Genomic DNA, 24,102 nt, shown 5'->3' with positions numbered 1-24,102 from the left:
CCTTTACCATTACACGTGGTTGCAGAGGGAGCAGCTCTGTGCACACGTGGCTCTTTGCCTGTTCCAGCGTGGACAGTAAAACCTCTGTTAGGCTGATGACTTGATTTCACAAAACTTTCTCTTCAAAACTCCATTGCTTACAGCCCTGGGCTCGAGTTAAGCAAACAACTTGTGCTTTCATTGGGTGTTTTGTCTTTTGTTTGCTGTTTAATGACATTTCAGCTGAGTGATCTGTGCAGTGCAGCCAGTGATTCAGCAATGTGCTCTTGGGTCACAGAGAGCTCTGTGCCTGTGGCACTCTGGCACTTGGGACTGCTGTATCCAGAGCCAGCCAGAGCCTGAGGAATTTGGTGAGTGTTGTACTTGTAAACTTGTCAAAAGATCTTCCCTCAGTAAAATCAGATAATAGCAAGTAATTGAACTGTTTCTCAAGATTTCTAATCTAAATCGACTCTTTAAGCTGCCTTGGCATTTGGCTTTGCAAAATGTCATTTCCTATTCATTTTTTGTTAAATGTTTGACTTACTGACATCTCCATTTTCAGAGGCTGCAATTTGGGTTTGATCTCTGCTCAAAACCACTGTTTAAATGAAGGGCCTTAAATTACTGAAATTGCAGGAGGAAAGCATTTTATATTCTCTTCAGGCACGTGTTCAACTGAACCTGTATCAGGTTTAGAATGGAATCATCTGGACACAAATGAGGTGACCCTTTTAAGTGTGTGCAATTCACTGCTGGCAGAAATAGCCCAGGTACATTTGGGGGAAACTGGGGGGTTTTAGGTGCTAGAATTAACAATAACCTTCTATCACACTGGATACACTGATATTTGTTGCCTCTTCAGCTTTTCTGATCTTTGTCAATTTTTAAAAATTATTTATTATACTTCAGAAGAGCTTCCTTATCTTTCTTACATCGCTGTCATGAACTCATTCTTCTGAACTCTAAGCAGCCTTTGATGTGGGGTAACTGCTCTGAAATCCAACTGCCTGGTTGGCTACAGCTGAGCTTGATAATCCTGGAGCAGGAAACAGATGGTGCTAGATGTCAGGTTGTAGAATCATCAAATTTTTTAGCTTGGAAAAGACCTCCAAGAACGAGTCCAACCATTTCCCCAGTACTGCCAATGCCACCAGTAACCCATGTCCCCAAGTGCCACACGCACATGGCTTTAGGGGTAGCTACTCCACCACTGCCCTGGGCAGCCTGATCCAATGCCTGACAATTCTACAATTCTTCCAGTGAATAATTTTTTTTTCTGCTATCCAATCTAAGCCTCCTCTGGTGCAATTTGAGGCTGTTTCCTCTTGTCCTGTTGCTTGTTAATTGGGAGGAGAAGAGCCTGACCCCCCCTGGCTCCAACCTCTTTTCAGGGAGTTACAGAGGGTGAGAAGCTCCCTCTGAGCTTCCTTTTCTCCAGGCTGAGGCCCCCACCCCAGCTCCCTCAGGTGTTTCTCATCACTCTTGTGCTCCAGAGCCTTCCCCAGCTCTGTTGTCCTTCTCTACACATCTCTTACAGACATTTGTCCCCAAGGGTGGGTTGACTCCACATTTTAAACTCTTCACTGTAGATTGTTTTGCAGGGTATGCACAGCTGGCCTGCTTTACCTGGCTCTTATACAGGGTTCTTAGCAAACTCCCATAATAAGCTTTAGGAAGACTCAAAATAGTCCTGTATCAAGTCTGATTAGAAACTGAGACTTCCTCTTTAAAGAGCAAGAGATCCAGAATTTAAGATCTGCTTAGTCTGACATTTTTCCACATTGCAGCAGCTGCCCAGACTTGCAGACTGTTTGCTACTTGGCATGGGATGTTTTCACCCAAGATCCTTCTTGAAACAGGAAAGTTTTCTACCACCACCCTTAGTAGTGATGTATTCCTGTGAAAAGCTTCTGTTTTGGACAAATGGGTGCTGCTGTACTGAAGGAGGAGCTCCTACAAGGCTGTGTTTAATTCTGGCTGGTCTGTGAGGACAGGGCTGGCCATGAGGCCATTAATTCAATATAATTGGGGTGGGTTAGGTGTGGGGGTGGAGAGGGAAGTTGGATCTGTGGTTGTCCCTCCATGTCAGGCATTATGTGGTGCTTTGAGTCAGCCCAAGGCAATGCCAGCTCAGAGACAATCTGGCTGCCAGCCTCCCTTCCACAGCCCTGGTGAGACTGTCCTGCTTGGGGAGGAGTCATGGCCTGTGGGGTGGCAGCAATTTGCAAGCACTTGAGTCCTTTGGACCCTCTTGCAAGAACCCAGGCTCCTCAAAAACTTTATGATTTTTCTCCTCACTACTCTCACGGAAAAGCTGCCTGCTCATGAGATTTCATCCTTGAAGCTGTAAAACTCCTCTCTGTGGGAGCTGTGCCGAGACCTGCAGCCAGTTTAGAAGGTTCCAATGTATTTGTAAGTTCATGTTTGCTGCAGGCTGAGCTGCTAAGCCTTCCTGCGGGCCTGGAAATTCAAGCACTCAAGTATAAAAGGACCCTGGAGGATTTCCTGTGCCTGTGCTCATTGCCCAAGCAAGGAAGCTGTTCCAGATGGTTGTACCCTGCACAGCTCTCCTGAGATCTCATCATCTGGCAGGAGCCTGGGCTGGTGCTGCCACAAGGGCAGTGGGACAGCTCTGTCTTGGGAAGGAGGTGTGGAGACAGGAGACTTTCATGAAGATGAGACTTTCATTTCAAGTTCTCACTGTGAAGGGGTTTTCCATGACCAGCACAGGGACAAATGCAGACAGCATGAGCTAGAGGTGAGTGCTTGTCTTCCAACCTGGCAGCAGGGCTTCAGGTCCCTAAATCTCTGTTTACTCTGAGCTGTCTAACGCCCTGTTGCGAAACCATGTTTGAGACATAAGAATGAGAGAGTTTGTTGTTGGCTTCCACTGGGGGCTGGAGCAGAGGCTCAGCACTGCCCTGCCAGTCCCTCCTGCCTGTGAGGTGCTCTCCTTGCTCTCCTGCCTCTGTTGGGTTTGTATCCTGGTAACTTCACTTGTGCTCAGGTGCAGAGAACTCCCTGTGGTCCCTGGAGCTCTGGGAAGCATGAACAAAACTCATCCCCAGGTACAATTCTTCAGAAAAATCCTACATACAGCTGTTACCTGAAGTGCACGTGTTCTTGCCTGTGCTGTCTGCCTGACCTCTTTATCACTGCTTTCTCTGAGATTTTGAGCTGTTTCTACGTACCTTGATACAAAAGAAAAGAGTTGATATAAAGTGCTGAGCTTGGTTGGTGTTTGTTTTACAAATGGTTAATTAAGGTTTAAAAAGGGATATGATTGATTGTTTTGGGAATTAAAGGTGGGTCATGTTTGCACCGAGGCAATTTTGCTTGTATGTAACAATAATGGAGTACATGAGGTATTGCTGGGTAAGATGTGAGAACTAGAAAGGTAAAGTTTGTGTGGCTGTGGGATTCTGTAAATGCCTTTTATCCCTTTCCTTCCAGATAAACGGTGATGTAGCTACTTTTGGTTCAACAGAGTCCTTCTCTGGAAAAAGAGGTAATGAATAAAATGCAGAGTTATATTATTAAAGTATAAATCAATGGAAACTATCAATATACTATAAAATACAACCACTATTTATGGTGTGTTTGGACTGACTTTCCCTCTTTTCTGTGTTGGGAAATGTCCAGACTATAAAATTAATAAACTCCAGCTGTTCTGTGTTGGCCTGGAGCTGGCAGTCATATGTACAGTTGTATGATAGGTGATCCTTGTCTGTCACAGAAAGGCTCACAATGAGCTTGCTGTGGCCTTTCCCTATATCTTAATAGCCAAACTTCAGCAAATTTTGTCCATACTCTGAAGGATGAGGTGGGATCAAAGAGAACCAAATAGCATGCCTGTCGTTCAGCTTGCAACATTTTATCACCACTATTATTTTCTACTCAAGTCTGTTTGTTGTGCTTTGTAGTCAGAAGTGTTTTGTGGACACAGACATGCTGTAATTCACCATTTCTCTTCTGAGCTGAAATCTTCTGTGTTTGGCTCCTGCTTGAACGTGACAGAGGGGGAGCTTGCTGGAATCAGGATCCTTTTGCTGTCCCTCCCCTTGAGTTTGAACACTAAAACAACTAAGTAAACACAAAGCACAACTAAGACAGATTAAAAGTTCTTTAAGTTCCTGAAAGCTTTTAAAATTCTAATTAAAGATTATTAGAAATTAGAATTTTTAAGTTCAGATATACCAAAATCAATTACACAGGCAGGATTGCCTTAAGTGACTGGTTACTTGTTTCTGAGATGACCACACTGATATTTTTTTCTATTGGTCTGGGAATATGAAGGAATGGAGGGAAATACCCTGTTGGTTTAGAGGCAGAGCTGCAGGTGCAGGTTGCTGAGGTGAGGGTGGGTACCTGGCATGGCTTTCCCTGTGCTGCCATTGTCTTGCAGTGATTGAGGGTTTGGCCTTTAGCTTCTGCAGTTGGTTTGATTTATGACTCTGACTTTCTGATAGCTGGAGTCCCTGGAAGGTTGCTGTGCCCTGGAGATGTTGTTAGGGAGGGAAAGGGCAGCTCTTCAGTTCATTCTCACCATTCTGTGCTGATAGTCCAGCCTCATTCCATGGAAGTGGGAGTCCTGGCTGGGGCAGAAAGCCTGAAGTGCTGTCAAATGAAATCTTACCTCGTGGGGAGTTTTGTTATGGGCTCTGGGAGGGCACCTTCCCAGCCTGACACCAGCCTGCCCTGTGTTTCAGTGTCACTGCTGTCCCACAGGGGTTTGGCCTTCATCCCCCCGCATCTGAGCCCACAGGAGAGCTCCATGGAGACATGGGGCTTGTGCCATTCCACCCCAGTGCTCTGTAGCAGCAGCACAAGTTCTTCCACACTGCAAGCAGCAAAATTCCCCTTGAGGAGGTGTTTAATGGTGGAGTTTGGCTCTTTAAACTCAACTATCAACCCCTAACCCCCAGCAGCCCCCATGCAGAGACCCCAAAACGCCAGCCTCGTGTCCCTGCACTGTTCCCTTCTGAAACACCCCAGACCCTTCCTCACTCCCTCACTGTCTCTCTTGCCTCCCCCAGGCTGCTGCCATCCCTGTGGTGCCCGTCCTGGCTGCACACAGAGGCACCTCTGCATCTCTGCCCTGGCTCTGCTCGTCCTCGCAGCCGCCGTGGCCTCGGCGGTGGCAGCCCTGGCACTCCTGCCACGGGCACCAGGTTGTGTCCCCAGAGGGGTTGTTTTGTTGGTAAGGGAGGTAGAAATGGTGCTGCATGAGCACAGCTGTACCAGCTTTGCTCAGCCCAAATGGCCACCAGGCATTCCCTGCTCCACAGGGCTGGGATAACTCTGGGTAGCACTGTTATACTTAAGACTACTGGTCTGGTTTTCAGATTCTGTCATGGACCTACCAGAAATTAATCCTGGCCCCTGGTTATTTCCAGAACAAAAAATTAATTTCAGAAACTCCCCTTTACTCCCCTTGATCTATTCCTCATATCACAAAAATGCTGGAAAATAAAGGTTTTCTTGCTTTTCTCACAGAGAACCGCCTCTGCACAGCCCCTAATAACAGGACAGGCTTCTTGTGTGACGACAGAGTGACTTGTGTCCCAGCCAGCTGGGTCTGTGACAGAGTCAGCAACTGCAGAAACGGAGAGGATGAGCAGGAGCAGCTCTGTGGTGAGGGTTTTGTTGTGAGCATCCCCCCTGCACTGGTCTTCCAGTTGTGAGACAGCAGCCAGGGTCCTTCTAACCCTGCTCTGTGCTTCTGCCTGCCTACAGGAGGATATGGGCCTGGTAGAGCCTTTGTGGGGCAGATGCTGAGAGATGGCACTGCCCAAAACCTGGCAGGAATGACAGGAATTAAAGACTCCAAGCTCATCTGATCTTCCTAGGATTTTTTTTTAACCATGTTGTAGCTTTCCTCCATCAGTGAAGCTGTATGCCTACATGGGCAATTTATTGTTCAGTCACCCTGGGGAAAAAACTAAATAAAACAGAAACCTGGGGCAGACTTCCTGTGTCCCACCACAGAGCTTCCCCATTTGTTGATGTTTGTTTGATACTGCAGGGGAAGTGTCCTGGCAGCAGCCTTTGGTGCCTGCCATCCCTGTTTTAGCCAGTGTGTCTGTGCCTGGGGTGTTTAGCATGTCCTCTGTGTGTGCCTCTGCAGGTGACTTGCCCCACAGCCTCCCAGGGTACCTGGTTTTCTACTGCAGCAACCCCAGATCCTGGGTTTATGCTGACCAGAGGTGTAATGGGATGAACGACTGCGGGGACTGCTCTGACGAGTCCTGGAGCTGTAAGTCAGTCTGTCTGTCTGCTGGCGCCTGTCTTTCTGCTGATGGATTGCAGCAGCTTCCACAGGTGTGGTGCTTGTGGATGCTGCTGGAAATGCCTGCAGGCTGGCACCCACCACTGAAACACAAAATAGCTGGGGTGAGGTGTGAGGGTGAGCCATGCAGGCTCAGTCCCCCTGGCTGCTGAGGCTTCTGTGTCAAAGCCTGGTGGCACCTGAGAGAGGAAAGGATCTATGCTTTGCTCCCAGTCCCAAAAATTGCTCTTCCACTGTGGCTTGCTGATGTGGAGCAGTTTCATCAGCATGTATGGCTGTTAGTAGTTACCATTCAAACTGGCTTTTGGTAGCTGGTCAGCAGATGGGTTGATCTCCAAGCTGTGCAGGAGCTGAGTCTTGCTAAAACGAGCAGCAGATTTGTTCCTAAGTCACCTCCATGGTTTTGGACAAAAAAAAAAAAGGGGGGGGGGAAATTACAGTTAGTTGTTCTCCTCAGGATGGCCTCTCTGCCATGAAGGTCACTGCAATGTCACACCCTGGTTGTGACAGCACCAAGCCAGTGTCCGCTTTGGTGGGCTCACAGTCACAGGGTTGTCACCAGCAGCTTTTCTGCAGGGGGGATGAAAGGATTTTACCCATGGAAGGGAGGAGGGAGGGGGTCAGTGCAGCAGAAGCATTTCAATTCCCTCTTTTCTGTCCTTTCAGCGGCTGCCTGTCCCCCGTGTGGGCAGGAGTGGTGGAGCTGCAGCCCCGTGCACTTCGAGTTCTGCTCCTGCATCCCCCGGAGGCTGTGCCGGGATGGCATCCAGCACTGCCTGGGCTGGTCCGACGAGTTCCTCTGCCCAGCCTGAATCCTGGTGCCCATCCCTGCTGGGGACAGCAGGGTGCTTCCCACACCTCACCCTGGAGCCTCGGCTCCTGCCCTGCCGCCTGCTTGGGAAGCTGCGGCCCGAGCAAATCCCCCTCACAGCGCAGTGACAGCGACAAATCCCCCTCACAGCGCAGTGACAGCGACAAATCCCCCTCACAGCACAGTGACAGTGAGCAGGGCCTGTGGCAGCCCTCGGCTGGACGCTGGCTGTGGGACAGCTGCCAGGAGGCTGAGCCATGTCAAGGTGACATTTCCTTCATGGGCAGCACTGACTCGATGCTGGGCTGGAGAGGCTTCACCAGCCATGGCTGGCACAGCCCTGGGCCAGGGCTTCCTCCTCTCTGGACAGCCCGGGGCCTCAGCAGGCCACCACACTGAGAGCAGCAGGAGCTGAGTGGGGTGAGGTGAACACACCTTCACAGTCCTGATCTTCACTGCTTCTTCTGTTTGTGTTCAGAACTCATCTGCAGGTACTTTCAGCAGTGACTTTGAGGGCTCTGTGCTGATGCTCCTGGGACGCTTCCTTGGGAATGCTGTGCTGGGAGTGACACTGTGGGGAGCTGCTGCTCAGGCCACCTCCCGCTCTCTTCTCAAACCATAAAGGCCAACACAGAGTGAAATTGCATGGAAAACTGGAGAAGTTTTAAGGTTTGGGGGGGATAAATCATGTCCCTGTGACAGAGTAGCTGTCCCTGACAGCCAGGGCAGGGAACCAGCATAAATAAATAACTGCTCTTCACTGAGGGCTGTGCAGTTTTGCAGCAGCAGCAGGCTGAGAACAGCCATGGAGCTGGGATGGGTCTCACTGAGGCTGGCAAAGAAAGGAGGAAAAGGAAGTCTCAGCCTTGGAGCAGAGAGCAGCAGAAAATCGAGTGCTGCTCCCAGGGTGGTGTGGGATGACACTGGATCTGTTTGCTGCTTGTTTTGTTCCTCTGCCAGCAGGGCAGCCAAGCCTTCCAAGCAGTCCTCAGGATATAGGTGTGGACACGACACTGAGCTTTAAGAAAGATGAGGTTTTCTCTGCTCCTCTGAAAATCTCATCTGTGTCTAAAATATTGAGGAAAACCCCACATTTACAGTGAGTACTCTTACTTTTCTAGGCCCGAAAAACCCCATGAGGTGATCTTCCCACTGCCACCTCAGGTCATAGATATTTAAAAATAAACCCCTGTTCCCTCATTTCTTCTCAGTCCTGTGATCTGCAGCTCTGCCTGTCACTGTAACTCAGATCAATGGTGAATGTTGCTTCTAATTTGTCACTGGGATACAGCTGGAAATCTGAGAGATCTTTTTATAAATATCTTTACAGTATTGTGACTCACACTCTGCCTGGAATGAGATGGCAAAACTCTGCATGGGGGAATGTTAAAGCTGCTTTTACTCACCTGTCTCTCTCCAGGCCTGGCCAGGGTGCACAACTTGTTTTCTCTGTGCCTGTAAAATGTCATCCCAGTGCAGTAAGGATTGAACTAATCAGCTGTTAAAAAAATATATAGGAAGCCTCATGCACAGGGCCCAGGTAATGGGTTTGGTAAAATTAGGATTGGTAAAAAAATGTGCATCTCTCCATGGTCAGATCAGCGTATCAGTGGTGGAAGGGGTGGCCAAAAATTCCATGGTGGCAATTGCACCAGAGACAGCTTGAGGGGGAAGATTGCACATCTTCCTCCCCACTGAGCCACTGTTTTGAATCACAATTTGTGCCATAATTTGTCTCAGCAGAGAGCTGATGTAGTTGTCAGGGGAAGGTATTAATAGCCTTGAGTTTCTGGGAAAAGAAATTAGGATTTGAATGCAAGTATGCCTGTTTTGTTTGTGTGTAGTCCTTTTTTGAGAAAAAAATCAACAGTAAGGAAAAGACAAAGGGGTTTTGTTCTTTATGCATTTCTGAGCTGAAGTTCATTTTCTTGGCCTCTTCATGGTTTCCAAGGATGTGCTGCTTTTTCTTGGAGATGAATTATGGTAGACAACAGTGTAAAAGGAAGAAGCACTAGCAGGGGAAACCTGGAGAAAATCCTTGGCCTCATGAGGCCTAAGAGGACAATGATGAGCACTGTGCTCCTCAGCCAGTTGTGATGGAAACACTCAGGGCAGGAATTCAGTGTTTAACAGTTACCTGCAGCATTATAGCTGCACAGACCAACACAGAACAGGTCTCAGTGTCCAGGTGATTTACAGCTGATCTGCATAATTAATATTTGAATTATAAATGCCCCTCAGTGTTGTCAGATGGAGAAGCACAGTTAGTGTATTGCAGGCACACTGAAAATGGGCTTTAAATCACAGGATGATCTCAAACGCAGTGAATTTTCTTGTCAGAGAGAACAAATTACAACTCCAGAGCATAATCTCTACAGTAGCCTCATTCCAGCTCTCATTTCCTGGGCTAAAATGAGAAAGAAAAGGGACTTGTGTTCCACTTTGTGCTTCTGCAATGGCTGTTGCTGAGGTGTTACTGCCTCTGCCTCCCTTCCCAGGGGTCTGTGCTCATCCTTTGTGCTCCCTCCCTCTGCACAGCCCCATCAGCACAGCCTGGTGCTTTCAGGCTGAGGTTTCTGTTCTAGCAGCACTGTAAACATCCCATGGCACTGACAAGCCCAGTGCAGCTTCATTTCAGATGAGCTGCAGTGATTTGTGTCCTGCCCCTCGAGAGGCAGGAGAGCAGCAGGGATAGGAGCAGCTCTTTTGGTGAAAAACACCTTCATCAGAAGAGTTAGTTAAGGATGACAACAAAAACTTTATTTGAAAAAATTATTATGTATTGAAAATATACAGTAGCATTACCAACCTTCTTGTCTCTATCCCTCCCCCAGCACAGGTTACCCCACAGACATGTCACAGCAACCAGATTTAACAGTACTTTGTCACTCCCTCTCAATATGTCCAAATCCTGTCATCAGCAAGAGAACAACAAACAAAAGACCCACTTCTTTCTGACTCAGTAGGTATTTAACAAATCCCAGTCCTCCACAGTGAGGCACAGATGCTTCTGTTTGGAAGTCCTTTCTCTCTCTTGTTCAGCCAAAGCTCTTTTTTTATTGTTCTTTAATTCATGGCTGCCTGCAACCTCCTTTTTCAAAGGTAAATGGCAATTTTCAACGTTTTCTTTATAAAACTGCAAGTTTCCAGATGCTTTAGTTTCTGGCTCCACCAGTGTGCATTTGACTACTTCCTCTATTCTGTGTGTCTTGCCATCTACAAGCAAAAATATCAAGTTTAGATTTTGGGAAAAACAAATGCATAAATGCATAACTTTGTGGTACAAACTGTTTTGGCCAAGCCAACTTGGAAATGTGCACAGGAAAAAAATACCATTTAAATTTTGGACTCAGAATATTAAGGAAAAAACTCAGTTGTTATATGAGCTGTACTTGAATTATCCAGAAGTTTAACAAATGAAAAAACTCAAGTACATTGTAATGCAGTTACACAAAGGGCTGGAACTGCACACTTGAGATGCTATTTGTACTATAACCCAAAAAAGTATGAGAATAGTCCCTGAAGAAAATAAATCAATTCTGTGGTGTCCTTGCAGTTACGTACAGAAGTGAAGAGCTGTTACTCTGGATCTCAGGTTGTCCTGGGGCTTCATGGCCTCCAAAACTGCCTGCTCCCACTGCAGAACTGTCTGAAAGAACAAATGAAGCAGTTCAGATGTGTCTTGTAAAACTTACAGAACTATCATTGGAAACAACTCCATCCCTTGTTCTTTCCTATTCAGCAATTTTGTATTCTATAAGGCAAAATTTTAGAGAGTAAAACGGGTTTAACCCCCCTTACCTGCTCTGCCCATCCCTCTGTTTTGCAGTTACTGTGATCAAATTCTTTCAGAGGCACTTTTGAGTGAACCAGGCCTATCTGCATTTGAAGCCGCTTTATGACAGCATCAACATCCTGGGAAAAAGGGACATAAAGCTGTCAGAGGGCAAGAGCTTTTATTACACTTGTCCAGTAAACTTTTTCTGATGGTTTTTACCTTGAGACCTGTCCCAGAAATGTCCAAACAATTCAATTTCTTGAAAGAAAGAAGGTATCCAATTCCCACATCTGTGATTTTAGGGTTACCTGTAAGGTCAAGTAAAGTTAATTAAGTTGCATGATGTGGAAAAGGATTATCAAAATACCAAGGAAGTATTTGTTCCAAAAGCTAATACTGGAACAAAGACTGACCTTCCCCCTCTAATTATCAAAATAGAAATATGTACAATACCAATTCTCAAACTACTAAAAATCTTTATGTAAGTAGCAATTGCCTGAGACCTCAGGTGTGCCCTGTGCCTTCTGGGAGGTTGCTGGTGAAATCCACGGTTGAGCACTTGGCTCATGGCAATCAACCAATTAATGGCATTCCTTCAGTGCTAAGGAGGATAAATTCTTTATCAGAAGGGACACAGGTTCTCTCTGTTGTGAGACCATGGAGCACTTACAGGACAAGTCCAGCACCAGCAGATTGTCCAGCCCCTTTTTCAGCACACGGACGGGCGCTGTCATCCTGCGCAGGCCGGCATCTGACAGGGAGTTGTCCTTCAGGAGAAGCCTCTTCACACTGCCAGCAGAGATACAAACATGGAGTTTATGGTCATTATTTCTGAGAGTTTTGCAAAATGTCCTAAAACTCCACGTCAGAAGGGTCATCCTGTGCCAAGCCCTCCAGGCTCACTGTAAAAAGCAGTGAGGAAGGAGCCTGGGTTAGCAGGAGTAACAAATATCTTTATATTTCCCTGCTAGCTCAACAGAAGCACTGCTTGAGCAGCTATTCCCACAGCTCCAGTGATAAACTGATCCTAGAGCCAAACATTTGCCAACAGAGACAATAAGCTTCTTTATACCCTGAAGTTCTTTATACCAAGGCTGCCAAACTGAAATGCACTCATAACTAAGAAAAAATGCTTGGCAAACAGAGAGCGTAGATTCGATAAGTGATCATAAGCAATGATTTTAAGAAAATAATGAGGTCTTATAACACTGATTAACAGAACTCAGGAAAAAACATCAAATTGAAGTGCTCTCCTCAGAGCACTTCAAGATAAAACCTTGATGCAAAATGCACCAAAATCTTACAGCAACATAATATCTTTAATTAGCAGTCATCCTACCTAATGCTTCCAAAAATATCTACTTGTCATTTTCTGGTACCAAACAAAATTACAAAATTTACTGTTTTGAGATGTTAACTAACCAAATAATCAACATCCTACTTGCAGAAATCTTCATGTAGAATACTAGTTTAGTTAAAAACTTGGCTGATAAAGTTCCCCCTTAAAAGTAGGAAATGTAAAACTGTTCCAAATGTTAAAGATGCATTTCTTACCAAGACCATGAACATTATAAAAAGTTGATATAAAAAATGAGACAGTAAGTTGTCTTGTATAATTTTAGTACTTTTAGGATTCAGTATGTGCTCTGTGTACAATAAATTCTGTATTTTGTTTACCTACAGAACAGGTTTTATGAACAACCAAAATCTTCAACCTTACACTCGGCAGCCTGTGAAACTTCCCTTTAAAGTCTCAGCCTGATTCTTTGAACTGCTCAGTGGTAGGAAAGAAAGTGTCATTTTTAGCTCAAGGAATCGGTACCTAGACAGGGCCTCTTTGGTGAGGTGTTCCAGCAGCTCATGTTCATCTCCAAGTTTACAGTAGGAGAGATCCAAACACGTCAGCTCCCGGAAAGACTTAATTTCTTCAAGCTTTTCAGAGATAACCAGGTATCTGCAAAGCCAAAAAAAAAAAAAAAAGAAGAAAAGCCCTCAGTGCTCAGGCATGTAAGGAGGTGTCTACATCCCCAAGTATTATTTCAGGATAATGCAAAATATCCCAGTTTATCATAAGCCAGCTTCAAAAACTGCTCTTCCTCAGTGTCTACGAAGGGTATAGACAAACCCACATTCATCCAGGTTTAAAATCCACCTCAAACGGGAATTTTAAACAGGACAGGACAGCTTGTCAGTGGCAAAATTTTATTTTTTATATGTGTCAATAAAATGCTTGACTAGGGGTAGAAGTCCAGGACTGGCCAGAGCTGTGGCTACACCCTAGGCAGCAGTTACTCAGTGGTTTTTTTTTTTTTTTTTAGCTGTGCTGGTTCCTTGCTCTGATTCACTCAGCAGCCACGCAAACATCTGTGCTGGAGCCATTCTGTAGGAGGCTCAGAGATGGGAACAAACCACTGAAGAATGGCAGGCATGAGTATGCAGTAATGAGCACGTAGCCCTCAACACCTCCCTGCAGTCACCTCTTGCTGTCCCTGTGGCTCCAAATTCACTGATCTCTCCTGAATTTACCTCGTATTCCCCATGGCAAGACACACCCTGAGATCAGCATCTTCACTGCATAAACTGGGGGTGATTTTTAATTTGATCCCTCCAGGAACACCTCTTTGTCCATGCATATAAGAGGACCTTAATATCCTCCCAGGGTAATTTTACCCATCAAACCACCCCCCTCACACCCCTTGCCTGTGCAATTTGGCTCTGCAAAAAGCACAACATACAGTCAGAGCATAAGCCAGCTCTTGAGAGAGATTATTAGCTATGGGGGGTTCTGGAGAGAAGAGTGGGCTCTTTTAGAAATAAAATTCATCAGAAAATGCCTTAATGCCTCACTTCCTGGATTTCAAAGACTTGATACTTAACTCAGCTTTCTGTAATAGCAAAAGATGCCAGAAGTAGCTTAATTTCTAAATTAAGCCCATAAAATTATCTGTGCTAGAGATAAAAAGGGAGTAGGTTTAAAGGATAAAACAAAGGATAATTGACTTCTACTCAAGCATTCCTACTGTGCTCAGAACACCCTTGGCACTTCAGATGAATATGCCAGTACTTTGATTTTAAACTGGATAAACCATCCCTTTTTCAAGTGTAGAGATGGAAGAGAAGGGTTCTATTACTGGGAAGGACTTCAGTTAGAAGCAAGGCTTTAAAAACATAATCCAGTTTTAAACTTGGCAAGACTCTTTCAGTTAAAGATGTGGGCATTGAGAAGATGGAAAAACTAGTGCTGTAATCAAGACCTTGTTAAAGTACAGCCAATATAGGGGTGGCAACAACAATAAAATAAGGTAAAACCTGTCTGATTTCAGAGCCTGCAACTTACCCACAAGTCTGTATCTTCTTCTGAGCCCCCAAAATGAGACATGACAGCAAGCTTATAGTTAGTAAGCCCAAACAATTTGCAAGGGTGTATTTTATCTGTACAGTCAGCTAAGTGTGCTGAAAAGCTTTTAAACAGCAGTTACAGAAACATCCCATGAAATGCCTGAGAAGGCACTAAGCACACAGATTTCCACAAAAGTGCGATTATTATTGTTAAAAATAGTTGCAGGTTTAATCCTCCACATAAGATCCCCTGTTGGTTGAAATAGATGTAGTCTGCTGCCTCTGTTATGATTTTTATCTTAAAATGAAACCTACAGTTGCACTTGTAGGAAAGGGATGGGACAAAAGGCAGCAAGCACAAGACTCAGATAAGGCTCAGGGCATTTCATTAAAATGAAGTGGTGTTATAAGCCCAAAATGTATTTTTATTTAATTTAACTTAGGGGAACCTTGAAGTGTGCTAACAGAAGACAAGATTTGTTAGGGGACACACTTACCTGTTCCGCAAGCACAGTGAGCACAGCACCAAACTGCCATAGGCTTCAGTGAACTTCTGCAGAGCTCTCAGTCCTGTCACTGGCTCTGTGAACTTTTGTCTTGCTTCTGCTGCTGAAAAGAGCTTTTCAGCAATCTGCTCTGGGAAACCAATCAACGAGTCAATGTGATCTACATTGTCAGAAATGTAACCCAGCACGAGGCTGAAGAGGGACTTGGCCGAGTAGCGGAGGTTCCCCTCCTTGGTGTACGTGAAGATGAAATGATCAGTCCTCTGCCTCCTTGCCCTATCATCCTCCCTGTTCATGCAAAGCTCCACTGAAAAAGTTCTGGAAAACAGACTAAAAGGTCTTGCTTTGGGAGTGACATTCTGTACGCCGCCTGCACCCTGATTTACCACATGCAGCTTCCCATTTTCACGCACGTATATTGGCCCAGTATCCAAATGGCTTTCTGAATGGAGACAGTACGACATTCCCCTTGACCAGCTCTGCAAAAACAAATCACAGACAGGTGAACAACAGCCACAGAGGAAAACATGACCCAGGGAAGCCCCCAAAGCTGGCAGCTCCCCTTGGAGCCCTGAGCATGGCCACGTAGCAAGGAGGGCAGGCTGTGTGGAGCAGAGCTGTCAGCTGCCTGCCACACACCCCATCCGAGTGGGAACTGGACCCCGGACTGGCTGAGAGGCCCGGGATGGATCCCGGGCCGGGAATGGAGATAGGGGCAGCGGGAGAGATGCTGGGGTTCAGTGGGAAGTGCCCCCACAACCAGGCCTGGCTCCGCTGCAGGCAGGAGCAGGAGGAGGAGGAGGAAGAGGAGGGTACATGTCTGACTGCAGCTGGGCAATGGAGCCTGCTGGAAGCTCCCTCCCTGCGAGGGTGGGCATCTCCTGGTGCCCCTTCCCCAGCCGGTGCCGGGGGGCTCTGGTTGGTGAGCGGGGTCCTGGCAGGAGAGCCAGGGGGCAGGAGAGCCCAGGGCTGCCATGGCGAGGGGCAGGGCAGGGACGGGATCCTCTCACCTCCCGGCCTGCGGGGCTGCCGATCGGGTCCTGCGGGGCGGGAGAGGACCGGGCCCTGCCCGAGGGGAGCCGGGGGTACCGGAAAGGATGGGGAGGCAGGTGCGAAGGGATCGGGTCCAACCCGGAGAGGGGTCGGGGCTACGATGGGAAGGGTCTGTGTAAGGATCGGGTTATGCCCGGGGCTGAGCGCGCCGTGAGCGGGCACAGCCCCGAGAGGCGCCAGGGGAAGGGGCACCAGGGGAAGGGGCACCAGGGGAGGGGCATAAGGGCAGGGGGCGCAGGGGGCGCAGGGTCCCCGCCCGGGCAGGGAGGCCAGAATCCCGCTCGTTCCCCGATGCCCCCTCATCCACCTACCTGCCCCGGGAGGGGCCGCGCCGTCAGCCGGGCCGGGGCTCGGCGCTCCCGCCGCCCGTCCCGCAGCGCCCGCGGGCGGCGGGCGGGGCCGCGCGGGGGGCGGGCGGTGGGCGGGGCGGAGCGGGGCACGGCGGGAGCGGCGGGTCCCGCCCGGCCTCCTCCGCCCTGCCAGGGGCGATCCCGGCTCCCTGCACCGGGAGCGGCCGTAGGCGGGGAGCTGTCGCCGTTGCCCGGGAGCGGCGGCCCCGCGGAGCGCGATGAGAGCCGCAGACTGGTGCCGGAGCTCGGCGGGGGTCGCCCTGGTCCTGGCCACGTCCAGCGATGCCGAGCACCCCGCCGAGAGCGTGGCGGACGGGTGAGGGCCGGGCGGGGGCGCGGGCGGCGGGAGCGGCTCCTCCCGCACGGAGCCCGCCGGGGCCGGCCCGGGCTCGGCCCTTCACCCTCACGCTGGGGTCGCCACAGGGGGGATGGAACTGCTCGGGGCCCGCCGCCATTGCGCGCTCCTGTGGGGCCGCCCGGGTACAGAGCCTGCCCGGCGAGGTGGGAATGCCTCCAGAGAGCTGCCCCTCCTTATACAGGGCACTGCTGAAAGTACCCCAAATAAAAGTGCTTCCCCCGTCCCTTTCCCACTCTTTCCCCTCCTCCTTTTCATCCCCGTCCTTCGCTTCTTCACCGTCCCCCTGTTTTTCCACCCTTTTCAACCCCTCTTCTTTTCCCCTCCTCTTTCCGCCTTCTTTTCCCCTCCATATTTTTCTGTGATAAATTTAATAGAAGATGGTTGTAGACGGAAAGCTGCGGTTGAGGGCTTTGTCCTCTTCTCTCTACAGAAGTTCCAAAACATTTTGGACGACGACAGGCATGTTCCCACAGGAATTGATTATTGGTTTTCCCAAATGTGTAAAAATCAGCAAAGTCGCCATCCAGTGTTATTTGGGTAAGACTTTGTGTCTTGCAGTAGGTAATATGTGCTATGTTAAAATGTGTCTGTGCCTTAATAAAAGTTCCCACAGTAGTGTCCTAGTCTGTATGTAGCCACTTTTAAGAGATTCATAAACATTTAACATCACATAAAGGTTTAATTTTGCATAAAGATTCATTTTCACAAAAGCAATCATCCTTCATATCCACAATCCCAATAGCTTAGAGAAATGAGTTAATGCTCTGAAAGTGTTTTGAGGTTGTAAGGTGATGGAATAAATATCAGTATCAATAAAGAATCAGAACTTGTGTTGATATTTTGAATTGATATATATTTTAGTGCGGACCTTAAGGATTGAAAGAAGCACATCTAAAGACCCTGTGGGTTTTGAACAGTGTGTTGAAAAAGGTAAGACTGAGTTTGTGGGGTTTTGTGGGAGCAATGTTGGTGTTTTTCAGTGAATCCCTGTAACCCCTCATCTATTTATTGAGTAAAGTGTGGGGTGATGATTGTTTTATTAGACATTAATGTAACAGTCACGTTTGAGTGAATTTTGTTAACACTGCTGGTCTCTGCAGCAGTTTGGAGAGTAAAATGCTGTATAAGGGCTAAAAGCACTACTTGTGCACTTCATGTTCCAAAAATTAAAAACAGGCTTACATAGTATAATAGAGTGCCATTTCCTGCATTGTTTGGCTTGGGGATTCGCTTTTTTTAGTGCCTCTTGGGTAACTTTTTTTAACACTGTAATGGGTGGGATATATATACACACACACTGGGATATTGCAAAAAAGTATTCTCTTAAATCACCTGTAAAAATAAAAAAGAACTATGTCTATATGCAGTGTAAACTCATTGTCCTTAAACTCACTTGAACTCTGACTCCAGTGAAAACTTCACTGCATTGCACATTATTCATCATTATTTACCTTAAAATATGTTTTCTAGATTTGCAGCACAGAGAAGGGCAGCTCCAAATGGAAGAATTTCCAGTGAGTATTTACAGTGTACATCAGTAGTGGTTCATGAAATAGGATGTCTGGACTAAGCAGGGAGAAACCATAAAAAAACCAAACATGTCTTTATTTACAATTATTGCTCAGTTGGTGTTAAAGAGAGGAATTTGTAGATTGTGGTGTGAAATTGCACTTCCCAGCTGCTCCTCTGTAGATTATGCTGTGAAATTGCACCTGCCTAGTGCTCCTAATGAGGTGCAAGGGCCCTTTCCAGAAGTGTGGCAATCTTCCCTCCTTCACTTGCTGCCTTTAGGGCTGCAGAATTCAGGAGGTGATGGGATTTTTTTTGAGTTGCAGGTCAAAGAACTCGATTTATGTGCACTTCAAAAAACAGACACTGAAAGATCCAGATCCTTGTGGTTTAACAAACTTCTGCAAATGTGGTTGGGTAGTTTTGTTACTACAGAGAATGCAATAACATTATTTTTATTCCTCCTGCAGCTTCCTGAGTTCCAAGCCACTTACTTGCGTTTCATCATCAAATCTGCCTTTGATCATTTTGTGTCAGTGCACCAGGTGATGGCAGAGGGCACAGCAGAGAACACTTGAGCCCAGCTTAAATTTGGGCCTCCACTTTATTTTTTTATAAGGAAGTTACATTTTGATAGCTGCACTGCAGAGAATGTTTATTATTAGAACCTTGTATTAAAGTGGTTTTTGAAGGTATGGATGTGGTATGTATTCCCTGGTTTAATGTATGGAATAGAACAGGAGAATATGGAATCATTTAGGTTGGAAAAGATTTTTAAGATTATCAAGTCCAGCCACATCACAGTGCAGTTGTTAAATGTAGTAACAGCTTTTTCATTTTGTAACCTAAACTATCAGCCTAGAACACATGAACATAACTGAGTCCATTTAAGGTAGGATATTTTTATCAGACTTACATAATACATTAATTAAAACCCAATTTCCTATAAAATGTTTCCCTTGCACTCTGAATTAAATAGAAAAAAAAGTGTGAGCTACTTAAGTGGGATGTATTACTTCCTACTGTCAAACAAGTCCTTCAAAAGTCCTTAAATTGGTAAGTTTCTGATCAGCTCAAACTCAGAGATTATTAGAATGAATATAAATATCTGCTAATGCTTAGAAATAACCTGGGGGAGAGAGGCAGGGCAGGAAGGGAAATAATCTGAAGCCAAATGAAGTGTTCTGATAGACTTTTAATAATTGTAGATCAATCCCCTGTTTCTATAAATATTTTCTAGAATCAGGTCACAGCCGCCAGTGCTTTAGGCTGGGACCATCATGACAAATACTCATGGAAACAGATGTTGATAGAGATTGTCTTGCTCAGGAGCCTCCTGAAGTCAGTGAAAGGGAACATTTTATATACACAAGTGCAATGTGTATATAGTTATGTGAAATCAGTTGCTTTGCATGCTGGTGGACTCTTGCAAATGTCACCACCCTGAAATTCATCCTGCAGGATATTCCTTACAAGTGTAAATGTTGGTATCCAGAGCTCAATGGACCCAGCTCCCACATTACTGCATGTGGGGTAAGAGTAGTAAGTTACTGCAGAACAGAAGTTGGTGTGGTAGGGGTGACACCTGAAAGCTTCTAGACAAACATAATGAGCCTCATTCCAGATGCTCCTTGCATATACAGCAGTGCATATACATTGCATATACAGCATTGTTCTTTTCTTCTTCTCTCTATGGCTGTTTTTAAATTCTGGTTTTGTTCCGTAGACTTAGGTCTGTGACAAATTATTCTTTAACTTCTTTATCCAAATAATTTTTGCTTCGAAGTCCTTTTTCTATTTCAGTTTTTCCAGGATGGCACGTATTTCCTGGGGGTGGTAATTCCAAGGCCCCACTCCTCCCTGCAAAGGCAATAAAATGACACAGTGATGCTCAAGCAGAGCAAAAATCCTTCAGAGCACGGCAGCTGCACCAGAACTGTGGGCAGGTGTGCCTTGGGCTCCCATTCCACTGGAGCCATCCCCAGGAGATGGTTACACCTTGCTGTGTCACTGGGACAGAGCCAGTGTCTGGATCCTGGAGGTGGGAATTGTTCCTGGATTTCACAGCTTAGATGTACCTCAGGTTACTAGTGAGCCAAAAGATAAATATTTGAGCAAGACTGAGGTGTACATATGTACATTATGAAGGCCCAGACTGGTTTTGCTGCATTTTCATTTCTCTCCACATTTACAGTGCACTGTGAAATGTTTAGCTCTCAAACAGAACGAAATACTGACTGTTGAATGTAAAGCAGTCTCAAGTCACCTTGAAATTTAAAAATGTCTGTACACTGTGCTCATTGGTGCTGATGTTTTTTACCTTGTAGATGACCTTCCCTCCCTGAAGCACATAGAGTCGCTCTGGCAGTGCAGCGTATTTTGAACTGCTCAGGTTCTCCATAGTGTCTAAAACCACTGGACATAGAGGGTGATTTTTCTGAAGAAATTGTGCTGCAATTTTTCGATCTTCAAGGCTTCTGTGATTTTTAATAATGACATTGTTTTTAAAAGCCCATCCATCTAAAACAAATGAGGAAGAGATTTAGCAGTGAAGGATTTGAATAGGTGCAAGGGTGGACATGTACCGGGCGTCATACCCCAAAACTGGGTTAAAAGAATCTTACAGTTTATTCCTAACATCAAAACTCGCCATGAAATGAACCCCCCCCTCAAATTATGGCACCACTAGAGCTTTCCAATAAGTGGTCCCAAGACCTTTTTTTTTTCCCCTCCTCAAACTGTATTTTCTTGCCCTGGATTCAGAAATATTTGATGGATTTTAGCTGAAATTTTCCCACATAGTTCTACCTTAGAAAGACACCAGGTGGGGAACATGTATTGGGTAAGGTTTGTCAGTGTTGTTCATTTTGTTTGATTGTACTCATGAAGCCTATAAACCGAAATTACAGGTCCGTGAGAAGTGAAGTATGAGGCAGGCCACACCTTTGTTTATCAGAACTATGCAAACAAACACTTGCACACAACTCTTCCCACTAAAGTAGAAACTAAAAAAGGGTTTGATGACTGACTTAGTCATTATCTGATTCTCAGTTGTTGAAAATGACATATTGCTAGAAAACTATAAATGTTAGGTTTTAGAAAAACATTTAATCCTGGGGTAAAAGTAGTGCCAATGTGTTACTTAGAATCCAGTGCAGATAAACAAGTGTGGTTTGCTTGCTTGCTAAATTTTTCAATTTGAAGTCTGCATCCTGTTCTTGGAAAATATTAAAAACTAATTTTTTTTTTCCTGTCAACACATAACATATTGTACACTTAACTTTTGTTTTATGAAATGTCTTCCTCTTTCCAAAAGGAGCTGTATAACATTTAGAGGCAATTGTTAAAAAACACAACTGTGTCCTTCACATGAGTAACTCAGTGTAAAGTCAAAAGTGTACGTAGAATCTGAGGAGAATTAGGGACACAAACGGGTGCCTTGATGTGGTGTTGCCACTTGATTTGAAGATTTCTGTGCTGTTTGTAGCCCCCTCCTTTGCTAGCACACTTTTTTCCCTAAAGGAAGTGACATATTTGTAGCTGTGGTTGGCATCACTATGGTCTTTGTACTGTACCTACTGCATGAGCTTCCTCAATGTAGATGATAAGGAAATCTGCTATGGAGCTGAAATCTTTGATGAGCTGGTTGAACTCATCAAATTTTAACATAAATGAAGGTCAGGTGCAGCTTCCAAAGTTCAGGATTAAAGGTTGGTTATCTGGGGGAAAAAAAAAAAAAGTTTTGTGGTTAAGCAAAGGGAGGAAGGACAGAATTAAATACACTGAACTGAGCCTCTGGTGCAGGGGTTCCTGGACAACACTAAGTCACTTCATAAACTTCTAGTAAAATCAGCAGCAGAACCTCTTTATCTCTGCAAAGCAGCCATAAAGGTGTTTTTCCTAGCCTGGCTCTGTGTGCTGCATCCAGCAAGGCATTTACCTGAGTGAACCCTGCCCAGTACAGGCAGGAGGCACCCTGCAGTCACACAGCTTCTCTTTGCCTCATCACAAGAGCCAATTAGCGAGCTACCAACATTTTTGGGATAGGGTGCTGATCCAAAATGGGCATCTCAGGCTCCCCGAGATCCTTAGTATGGAGCGACTTCGAAAATACTAAACATGACCTTCTGCAAGGTTATCCAGGGACAGTGGTTCAGGGGTGGGCATTGAGGACAGAGTCCCAGTGCCTTTTCATGTCCAGATTTTTTTAGATGTGTCAGTTCAAGCTGAGCTGAGGGGAAACTGCAGACTTTTCAGTCATGCATCACAGGCTTTCATGCTTTCAATGTATTTCTGCAATTTCCTGTCCAAACAGAGCTCTGGTTATATATTATTATTAAACTAACCTTACACTGGCAAAAGTATCTGCAGTTGCTTACAAATTAACACAGTATTGTGTTTATTTTGGCATCTGTTTGCAAGGCCTTGATTTAAGAGAGCCTGCAGGATTTTTAAGCACCTCTTTTAGTCTGGTTATGCTGAATTCCATTAAATTTGTCCAAGACCTTTCTGGCATGGCTTAACTTAAAAGCTGCTGCTAACCATAGATCCACATCCTAAAGAATTAAATAACAGTGGTACCTTCCTGTAGATACTGTGTATCTCTTCTCCAAATTTGCAGCCCATTTTCTACATAAATATCTATATATAATTAGGGATGCAGAGTGAGAGAAGGATGTAATCCCTCCCGTGGGGATGGAGGCTGCAGCTTAATGATTAATTCCACGTTCTGCTGAGATCTCAGTGGGAGGCAGCAGACAAAGTACAAAGCAGCTACTTCTGCTTTATTCCCAGCCACTTTAGATCTGGAAAAACCCACTGTGTGCTTTCTAGGCTTTAGGCTAGCTAAGGGAGCTGGTGTGGCATTTTCTGTATGGACAGGGAACGACAGCCAACACTCAGAAATCATTGCACATGTTTCAGTTCTGGGCCTTCTCTCCCTAAAACAAATTATTACCTTGGCTTTCAGCAAAAAGTGTTTCCAGGCAGAGCCAGCTCTTGCAAAAGCTCAGTGGTGTGAAGGGATAGCATAGACAGGGTGATAAATGCAGGTTATTTTTGACAATCAAGAAGCAGCTGGAGTAAATGTGCTGCATCTTTTCTAGCAGGTGAGTGCTGGTGGTCTGCACATGATGCACTCCGGTGCCAGCTGCCCGTCCCTGCTCCCTCAGCAGCATCTCCTCATTTATGTTGTCAGCAATTACTGAAATTACTGACTCAATTACTGACCTTTCATGAAATCTAGGAGGTGACAAACTTCCCCGCTGAGGGTCACCACGGGCGTGTTGGGAGCAGGGTGTCCCTCGTAGGCTTCATCCTCCAGCCTCTTCCACTTCACTTTCAGCACAAACTGCAAATACTTGAAGCTGAAAAAAGTCGGGCCCCAGTTTTCATAGCTGAACTTTGGATTCCTGTTCATTCTGCTCTTTTCGCCCATCTTTAGGATGTATCTTTTCATGGCGTTGGGGAACAGTATCATCAGTGTTTTGCCCACCACAACAGACAGAGTAACCTGCAGAAGGATCAGGATTTTCTGTAGCAGTACCCTGATGCCCGACATGGTGGTGGAGAGGTCTGGTGAGCACAATGCGAGGCAGGGGCAAAGGTAGAGGGTGAGGGGGAGGGAAAACATCCACGTGTTTGATTGAGTTTCTGCCTTACTTTGCACACTGTCCTGTCCCTGCACTTCAGCCCCTGGGTGAGCAAGGATCCTGTCAGCTGTGCTCCCTCCAGCACCAAAGGCATCCAGTGCAGCCAGGGTGGGGTTGTGATGGTCACTGCAGAGCTGTGAGGCTTGTCCACAAATGTGGGCTGTGCTGTACAAATGAGGGCAGCTGGATCAAGGTGTTCTCCCTGAATCCCACAGTATAGACTAAGGTGCTGATGCTTGAGGCCCTGGGGTGATGCAGATGCTGTGCAAACAGTGCCCTGTTTCTCCTGCTCTGACTGCTCTGGGGCTCTGCTGCACTCCAGTGTTTGGCATTTTGGGGCTGAAGGATTTAAAAAATCCTTTAAAAAGTATATATATATGTGTGTATGTGTGTGTGTGTGTGTGTATATATATATGTATATATGTGTATATATATATATACATATACATATATATATATGCTCCAGTACGTATAAT

At 46.0% G+C, this 24,102-nt stretch overlaps 4 protein-coding genes across 5 annotated transcripts; 2 read left to right on the top strand and 2 right to left on the bottom strand.

Annotated features, from left to right (window-relative positions):
* The first annotated feature begins 3,029 nt into the window (after positions 1-3,029).
* LDLRAD1 (low density lipoprotein receptor class A domain containing 1) lies at positions 3,030-8,282 on the top strand. The gene is made up of 6 exons (XM_071435597.1): positions 3,030-3,050; positions 3,376-3,490; positions 5,019-5,153; positions 5,479-5,616; positions 6,110-6,238; positions 6,938-8,282. Exons 1-6 carry the CDS (start codon positions 3,030-3,032, stop codon positions 7,081-7,083), a joined length of 684 nt encoding a protein of 227 aa, XP_071291698.1. The 3' UTR covers positions 7,084-8,282.
* A 1,538-nt stretch (positions 8,283-9,820) lies between these two features.
* LRRC42 (leucine rich repeat containing 42) lies at positions 9,821-16,207 on the bottom strand. The gene is made up of 8 exons (XM_071436779.1): positions 16,070-16,207; positions 14,697-15,184; positions 12,683-12,814; positions 11,531-11,649; positions 11,080-11,168; positions 10,884-10,997; positions 10,647-10,731; positions 9,821-10,298 (listed from the first exon to the last, which is right to left on the bottom strand). The coding sequence occupies exons 2-8, from the start codon at positions 15,167-15,169 to the stop codon at positions 10,042-10,044; spliced, it is 1,269 nt and encodes a 422-aa protein (XP_071292880.1). The 5' UTR covers positions 15,170-15,184; positions 16,070-16,207; the 3' UTR covers positions 9,821-10,041.
* Positions 16,208-16,291: 84 nt separating this feature from the next.
* IFT25 (intraflagellar transport 25) lies at positions 16,292-20,707 on the top strand. 2 transcript variants are annotated; one of them, XR_011680656.1, is made up of 6 exons: positions 16,292-16,424; positions 16,897-17,003; positions 17,328-17,396; positions 17,937-17,980; positions 18,446-18,667; positions 20,303-20,707. XR_011680656.1 is itself a non-coding variant. In XM_071436788.1 (5 exons), the coding sequence occupies exons 1-5, from the start codon at positions 16,327-16,329 to the stop codon at positions 18,551-18,553; spliced, it is 426 nt and encodes a 141-aa protein (XP_071292889.1). In that variant the 5' UTR covers positions 16,292-16,326; the 3' UTR covers positions 18,554-18,670. The 2 variants fall into 2 exon arrangements, 1 of the variants encoding a protein (XP_071292889.1); XM_071436788.1 differs by lacking the exon at positions 20,303-20,707 and having other exon boundaries at positions 18,446-18,670.
* Positions 19,749-24,098, bottom strand: DIO1 (iodothyronine deiodinase 1). The gene is made up of 4 exons (XM_071436789.1): positions 23,205-24,098; positions 21,551-21,694; positions 20,296-20,495; positions 19,749-19,835 (listed from the first exon to the last, which is right to left on the bottom strand). Exons 1-4 carry the CDS (start codon positions 23,605-23,607, stop codon positions 19,770-19,772), a joined length of 813 nt encoding a protein of 270 aa, XP_071292890.1. The 5' UTR covers positions 23,608-24,098; the 3' UTR covers positions 19,749-19,769.
* Positions 24,099-24,102: the final 4 nt, after the last annotated feature.

Source organism: Agelaius tricolor, unplaced genomic scaffold (genome assembly GCF_023055355.1).
Source record: "Agelaius tricolor isolate 1412-34295 unplaced genomic scaffold, bAgeTri1.0.p SCAF_11, whole genome shotgun sequence".
Taxonomy (NCBI): domain Eukaryota; kingdom Metazoa; phylum Chordata; class Aves; order Passeriformes; family Icteridae; genus Agelaius; species Agelaius tricolor.
Note: the sequence above shows the minus strand (reverse complement) of the source record. Positions and strands in the feature narration are given on the sequence as shown.

What these genes read in the sequence shown, in the direction of transcription:
- LRRC42 (XM_071436779.1), bottom strand. Translation starts at nt 15,169, where the DNA reads ATGTCGTACTGTCTCCATTCAGAAAGCCATTTGGATACTGGGCCAATA. An exon ending in TCACTGTGCTTGCGGAACAG is followed by an intron (nt 12,815 to 14,696) that starts GTAAGTGTGTCC and finishes TTGGCTTTGCAG; the next exon opens with ATACCTGGTTATCTCTGAAA. An exon ending in TTTCTGGGACAGGTCTCAAG is followed by an intron (nt 10,998 to 11,079) that starts GTAAAAACCATC and finishes CCTTTTTCCCAG; the next exon opens with GATGTTGATGCTGTCATAAA.
- IFT25 (XM_071436788.1), top strand. Translation starts at nt 16,327, where the DNA reads ATGAGAGCCGCAGACTGGTGCCGGAGCTCGGCGGGGGTCGCCCTGGTC. An exon ending in GCCGAGAGCGTGGCGGACGG is followed by an intron (nt 16,425 to 16,896) that starts GTGAGGGCCGGG and finishes TTCTCTCTACAG; the next exon opens with AAGTTCCAAAACATTTTGGA. An exon ending in CGCCATCCAGTGTTATTTGG is followed by an intron (nt 17,004 to 17,327) that starts GTAAGACTTTGT and finishes TATATATTTTAG; the next exon opens with TGCGGACCTTAAGGATTGAA.
- LDLRAD1 (XM_071435597.1), top strand. Translation starts at nt 3,030, where the DNA reads ATGAACAAAACTCATCCCCAG. An exon ending in TGAACAAAACTCATCCCCAG is followed by an intron (nt 3,051 to 3,375) that starts GTACAATTCTTC and finishes TGTGAGAACTAG; the next exon opens with AAAGGTAAAGTTTGTGTGGC. An exon ending in TGAGCAGGAGCAGCTCTGTG is followed by an intron (nt 5,617 to 6,109) that starts GTGAGGGTTTTG and finishes GTGCCTCTGCAG; the next exon opens with GTGACTTGCCCCACAGCCTC.